The sequence below is a fragment of the Hemiscyllium ocellatum genome, chromosome 7, assembly GCF_020745735.1.
Source record: "Hemiscyllium ocellatum isolate sHemOce1 chromosome 7, sHemOce1.pat.X.cur, whole genome shotgun sequence".
NCBI classification, from domain to species: Eukaryota; Metazoa; Chordata; class Chondrichthyes; order Orectolobiformes; family Hemiscylliidae; genus Hemiscyllium; species Hemiscyllium ocellatum.
The window spans coordinates 103,225,278-103,232,161 of record NC_083407.1 but is presented as its reverse complement, the minus strand read 5'-3'; the positions used below and the strand labels follow the sequence as shown (position 1 = coordinate 103,232,161).

Below are 6,884 nucleotides of genomic sequence, written 5' to 3'. Positions count from 1 at the left end.
TTGTTGCTATGCTCCTGCCTGGGCCTACCCAGTTCTGCTATAGCATCGTGGGCCTAACAGCACTGCCGTAGCAGCCTGGGCCTGCCCAGCTCTGCCGTAGCAGCCTGGGCCTGCCCAATTCTGCCGTAGCAGCCTGGGCCTGCCCAATTCTGCCGTAGCAGCCTGGGCCTGCCCAGCCCTGCCCTAGCAGCCTGGGCCTGCCCAGCTCTGCCCTAGCAGCCTGGGCCTACACAATTCTGCTGTCGCAGCCTGAGCCTACACAGTTCTGCCCTAGCAGCCTGGGCCTGCCCAGCTCTGCCCTAGCAGCCTGGGCCTACACAATTCTGCTGTCGCAGCCTGAGCCTACCCAGTTCTGCCCTAGCAGCCTGAGCCTACCCAGTTCTGCCCTAGCAGCCAGGGCCTGCCCAATTCTGCCCTAGCAGCCAGGGCCTGCCCAATTCTGCCCTAGCAGCCTGGGCCTACCCAATTCTGCCCTAGCAGCCTGGGCCTACCCAGTTCTGCCCTAGCAGCCGGGGCCTCCCCAGATCCATTTTTTAAAAATAACCATGAAAATGTTCTCAGTTCAGGCAACAGACACCAAGCTGGCTGGCCACAGTCAGTGTGCCTTGCCAAGTCAATAAAGGCTGATTTGATGATGGGCTATTGGCCTCTGCAATTATTTCATTGAAAATGGGAGAATACAGTACGTACTTGAAAAGCATTCATTTGCAACAGTCACCTTAGAGTTGGGATAAACTTTTCTGGTATCATACCTTTATTTGGGAAGCTTGACTGATTTGATCCTGCTGTCCAAAAATAGTCCGAGTATGTGGAAAGAATGCAATATTTTTTTCCAGACAAATGACATCGGGGCAGATGAAAAACAACGAGTAATCCCTCAGACTGCTTGCGGACCTGCAGCATTTTCAGTCGTATAGGGCTTAACTTTCCCAGAGGCAGCAGACACTAAAATCTTCCAAGAATTGACAGAGTTAATTCAGGAATATTATGATCCCAAACCACCTCAAAGTTTGAGATGCTGTCGGTGTTACTCGACTGTTAGAGAACTAAGGGAATCCGTATCAGGATTTTTAACGAGGTTGAGATGACTGGCAGAGGCATGTGAATTTGGGTTAACTCTGGATGAAATGCTAAGAGACTGTTTGGGATGTGGGATTAATGAGAAGTTCCTATTAGCTGAAGCCCAACTGGACTTCAATCAGACACTGCAGCTGGCATTGTCATTAGAAAATGCAGTAAGTGGAGCACAGGGGCTGCAGGGCATCCCAGTGGAAGTGGACACCCTCACCTGTCCAACTGAGCTTGGGAAACATCACTTGAGTGTACACAATCGCAGAGCCTCACTCAGGGTATATCCTGAGCAGAGGAACCCTGGGCAGCCCACAGCAAAACCCCACAACAAAACCAAGCCTCAGGCAAGTGGCTAAAATGTTCTTCAGGATCTGGGTCAGGAGGCCATTGTAGGTGCTGCCTGAACGCAGACTCGAGATAGCAAAGGAGTCCTACAAGGCCTGACTTGAGTAGGCTGGTATTCAGGAGAGCACCTGCCCAGGAAAGTCCCCGTACATGTTGGTTGGAACAAGTAAATCACTGAATGATGTCCAAGTCAGAATGGATTAAAGTTAGTGTTTGATTAAATGGTCACTCAGTTCCCATGTGTGGGAGGTCAATACCTCTGCAGCTCTATCTGTGGTTGCAGAAGTGGTCTTTAATGAGATTTGCTGAGGACTCCAGTCCTTAAGCTTGTGCAATACCTCAGCCAGACTGAGAACAAACACTGAGCAAATGTTGCGGATTAAGGGTTTGACTTTGGTTCTGGTTGCCTGTGAGAAGAATTAATACTGATGGTAGTAAAAGGTTTAGGCCCAGGCCTATTGGGGCAGAATTGGTTGAGAAAGATTCACCTGGATTGGCTCAACACTTTTCGATTAGAAAATGGCTGCCTCATAGAAGTCCTAGTGAAATGTCCATGAGTATTTCAGGAAGGGCTTGGGACTATCGAAGGGTCTAAAGCAACCTTACATGTTGACCAGGAAGCAATTCTGAGATTTTGCAAGGCCCACCTGGTGCCAATTGCCTTGCAGGCAAAAGAACAGACAAAATACAAGGGGCTGAAGAGCGAAGGAATTATCACCCCAGTGCAGTTTGCAGAATGGGCAGCACTGATTGTGAAGCCTGACTGCTCAGTTCGCCTTTTGTAGGGATTTTAAGTAAATGGCATTTCACAGCTGGATAAATAAATACTCTATCCCTCACATAGAGGAATTGTACGTAAAGTTGTCAGAGGGGCTGCCTGTTATGAAGCCGGACATGAACCACGCCTCCCTGCTATTGCGAGGAGTCCCAGAAGTACACTACAATTAATAGCCATCAGGGTTTATACCAATATACAAGACTGCCTTTTGGGGGATCATCAGCCTGTACCCTTTTCCAGCGGACCAAGGATTACTCCAGGTTGCCATTTATCGGGATGATGTACTAATAACAGGGAAGACCCATAAAGAGCATGTGGAGATCTTGGACACGGTGCTTAAACATTTCTTCCAGGTGGGCACACACCTAAGAAGGGAAAACATGTGTGTTCCAGGCACCACAAGTGACCTACCTGGGAGAGACAGTGACAAATCTGGGTTACACACATTGGAAGAGAAAGTGAGGTCTATCAAAGGAGCCCCAGCTCCCATGTCTATCCCAGAGCTGAGGTCTTTCCTTGGATTGGTGAATTATTATGGAAAATTCCTACATGACCCAGCCTCCATGGTGGCACCCTTACACCTGCTCTTGTAAAAGGGTCAGCCTTGGAAATGGTCAGGGAGCCAAGAAGTAGCCTTTAGGGAAGTGAAAATGCAGCTATTGTCATCTAAGGAGTTGGCCCACTACGATCCGAAGCAAGAGATAATGCTGTCTTGCGATGCACCCCTGTACAGTATCAGGATGGTGCTGGCTCATCAGTGGCGCAATGGGGAGGAATGCCCGATAGTGTATGCCAGACTTTGGCTGATGCTGAACCTACACATGCCCAGATAGAGAAGGAAGGCCAAACGCAAATATGACCAGAGAGAAAAGGAAGGCTTGGTGGTCACCTTTGATTAGATTAGAGTCTGTACAGTGTGGAAACAGGCCCTTCCACCCAACAAGTCAACATCGACCCTCTGAAGAGTAACCCACTTTCCTCTGACTGATGCACTTAACACTATGGGCAATTTAGCATGGCCAATTCCCCTGGCCTGCACTTTTTTGGACTTGGGAGGAAACTGGAGCACCCAGAGGAAACCCATGCAACAAGGGGAGAATGTGCAAACTCCACACAGACAGTTGCCCAAAGCTGGAATCAAACCTGGGACCCTGGTGTTGTGAAGCAGTAATGCTAACCACTGCGCCACCCCACAGTGAGAAAAGTTCCACCAGTACCTTTATGGATAAGAATTGATCATAGTCACAGATCATAAACCCCTGCTTGGGCTACTGAAGGTGGACAACATGATGCTGCTTGTAGTTTTTGGTAGAATTCAGCATTGGGCCCTTATTCTCAGCGCATACAAGTATAAGGTAGAGCACCATTCAGGAAGCAAAGTGGCTAATGTGGATTCCTTAAGCCACCTCCCACTGGCCGATACTCCACCGGCAGTTTATCCCCTGGAAAAATCCATTTTGGCTTTAAATCTCCTGGTCACCCTTCCAGTCACTGCTGACAATATCTGACTGTGGACACAAAATGATCCTGCCCTAGTGAAACTAAAATGGTGGTGGTAACGGGGAAAACAGAAGGGCCATTGCAACCTGGATTGAAACCTTTCTGGACACGGAGAGACCAGATCACTGTAGAGAATGGCATATGACAGTGGGGAGCAAGTGTGAATGTCTCGAGTGAGGATGACTCCACCAGGGTCATCCAGGGGTTTCCAAGATGAAGATTCTCGCAAGAAGCTATGTCTGGTGGACTGGGTTGGATGCCTACATAGCAGTGTTGGTTGGGGCAGTGCCCAAATTGCCAACAAGGATAAAAGGTGCCACCAGCAGCGTCCCCATATTCGTGAGAATGGCCAGGTAAACCCTGGACTCAGTTGATGGTGACTGTGCAGGTCCTTTCATGAGCTCAATGTTCCTGATCATTGTGGATGCCCATCCAAAGTGGTTGGACATGCAGACAGTTCGTTCGGCTAACTCGGGATGACGATTGAGAGACTGCGAGCATCGCTCACGATGCACGGACTCCCAGAAGTATTGGTCACAGATAATGGGACGTCATTTACCAGCAGGGAATTCAAATATTTCTGAACGTCAGACAGCATTTGGCACATGAGGACAGCTCAATATGATCCATTGTCCAACAGTCTACAGAAAGAGCAGTCCAAACATTGAAGGGAAGCTTAAAGAAGCAGCCATCAGCCTCCATTGACACCAAACTATTCCAGTTCCTGTTCAATTATAGGACCACTCCACACAACAACAGGGATAACTCCAGCAGAGTTGTTGATAGGGAGAAGACTCCACAATGGGTTAACCCTGATATTCACAGACCTTAGGGTGAAGGTAAAATGGCAGCTGGAATGACAATACCAGCCACATGCTGCCCTTAAGCGAGAGAAACAGTTTAACTCAGGGGACGAGGTTTGGTGTCAGAGCCATGAAATGGCCCTGAATTGGTACGAGGCGAGGTTGATGCGAGGTCAGGTCCCATGATTTACCAAGTTCAGATCAGTGATACAGCCCTGAGCAAACACGTGGATCACCTGAAAGCTGTTACCTCACAAACGGGTCAGGAGTAAAACATGCCTGGTCCCTCAGAGCTGGCAGAAGGCCGAATGGAAACAGTAGGATCTCTCCCTCCGTGTACTGTGGAAGAAACCTCAGAGTCTGAGACGGAGACAGCCTCAATACTGTTACCACTGGAAGAAGAGGCAGAAACTCCCCCAAGACACTCCAGATGCAAGAGGAGGGTTACGGTCAGGTATACGCTGCCCGTGTCAGAGTCTGAGCCAGAGGAACCTGACCTGGGTGTAAACTTTACAGGAAAAGCTACAAGCGAAAATCAAGGCCTACATTCCGGGGACTTAGTGGGGGAGGGATGTAGTGATTGGAGCCAGGTTGATCTCGTTGATTGGCCCAGGTTAACAATCCCAATCAGGAAAGCTTTGGCTGCTCAGTGTAAAGAGGAGGTTGGAGTCTCCTCAGTTCTGGGGACTGACTCCGAGCTGACTGGCCACAGTCTGTGTACTGTGCACAAGTACATAAAGGGTGACTGGGTGACGGGATACCAGCCTCTGTGCAGTTATTACACATCCCATTACTGTATAAGTAAACAAATCTCCTCTTCTTTATTTATCAAATCAGGGATATTTTTCAAGACGACCAAGTGTGAATGTGGACACATTGAGACCATCTGCAGCAGCATTTGTAAATCCACAGGAGGACAAAAACCAAAGAGTTGCAGCAGAGAGCTCTGCACCATCTTCAGCAGCTCAGGTAATTATTAACTGCCCAAACTTCAATAAGACAACAGTGACATGAGTAACCAATAGGAAGGGTCACTAAATGGGCTGGGCATGTTTATAGTGATTTCGCAAATGTGCAGTACTAAGCAGTTTATTAATAACCCCCTTAGTGTTATTTCTGTGTTTTATTATTGTTTAATTGAACCAGGGTGCCTTGGGTCACTGCCTCAGATCATTAATTAGCAGTTTAATTCTCAAGTATAGTTACAGGAGGGGATTGAAAGACCAGGATTTTTGCTAATATTTGGAGCAGCACATGAGATGGGAAGGAGGGTTTGAGATGTGCTCTGTGCAGTCTTTGATGTATACATTGTGTAACAGTGTCATGTGTGGGCTGTGCAGACTGAAGCACCAAGTGCTCTGCTAGACTGTGAAAGAGTGGGCTAGATGGATGATTCTTTGAGTATTTAGCCTGTCAGGATACATGGTGTAGACAAAGGGACTCCCCTAATCTGTTTCTGTGAGATTTCTATGTTCCCTGCAAGTTCACTGTGAAACTTTATTTTCTCCCTATTGATCCACTCTTGTGCTATTTTGCTGAATTCTAAACTGCTCCTAGTCATCAGGCTTGCTGATTTTTCTGCTGTTCTTTAATGTGTCCTCTTTCTGTTGAAAGCCTCCTCTTAATTTTTTTGTGATGCCTTGTTTCACCGTATTACTAGTTTTTTATTTGGGCTGATTCACGAGTTTATCATTGCTGTAATTCACATGTGTAATCCATCAATATTAACCATGGCCGATCCACATTCAACTCTTTTAGTGAGGTTCCCCAGTGCATCATTGCCACCATGGTGCGTATACCTTTTGTAGTTCCATTTTACTTACACTTCAGGACCCTTGTTTCAGAGTCAACGTCTTCACTCTCCATCTTCGTTTGCAAGTCGATCATTTTATCCTGGACATACTCTACAAAACAACATTGTTAATGAATGCATTCTCATTGAACAATAAACAGTCTAGTATCATCTGGTTTGTGGTTGGTTTGTCAATATAGGAGTCTAAAACAAATCAGATATATATTCCATGAATTCCTCCTCCAGTGTTATAGCCAGTTCAGTTTGTCAAGTCTCGAGGTAGATTAATGCTGTCCATAATCACATCCGTATGCTTATTGCAAGTCTCTAACAATGCAACCAGTGCAAAACATTATCCCTGGTAAAGGTATAGTTGTAATTATGGAGACAAGGATGGAAACTGAACTGTCCAGGGTATTCAATCTATGGAAAGGCTGACAAATAGGGAACGGAGGTGAGGTAACATCTCCATTAAGGGAGGATATTGGCTTGGAAAATCATAATTTGGAATTTCTTGGGGAGTGAGTGAAATGTCAAGAATCAGAAACATTGGTGGGACTTGTATGTAGGCACCAAACAGTAGGAATGGTGCAAG

The 6,884-nt window shown here is 47.0% G+C and overlaps 1 protein-coding gene across 1 annotated transcript in view; it reads left to right on the top strand.

Annotated features, from left to right (window-relative positions):
• Nucleotides 1-1,127: 1,127 nt before the first annotated feature.
• LOC132817660 (uncharacterized) overlaps nt 1,128-6,884 on the top strand; it is a 37,456-nt gene continuing 31,699 nt past the window's right edge. The window contains exons 1-2 of the mRNA XM_060828160.1: nt 1,128-1,415; nt 5,335-5,466. Coding sequence (XP_060684143.1) covers nt 1,128-1,415; nt 5,335-5,466 — 420 coding nt within the window. The remainder of the gene's footprint in view (nt 1,416-5,334; nt 5,467-6,884) is intronic.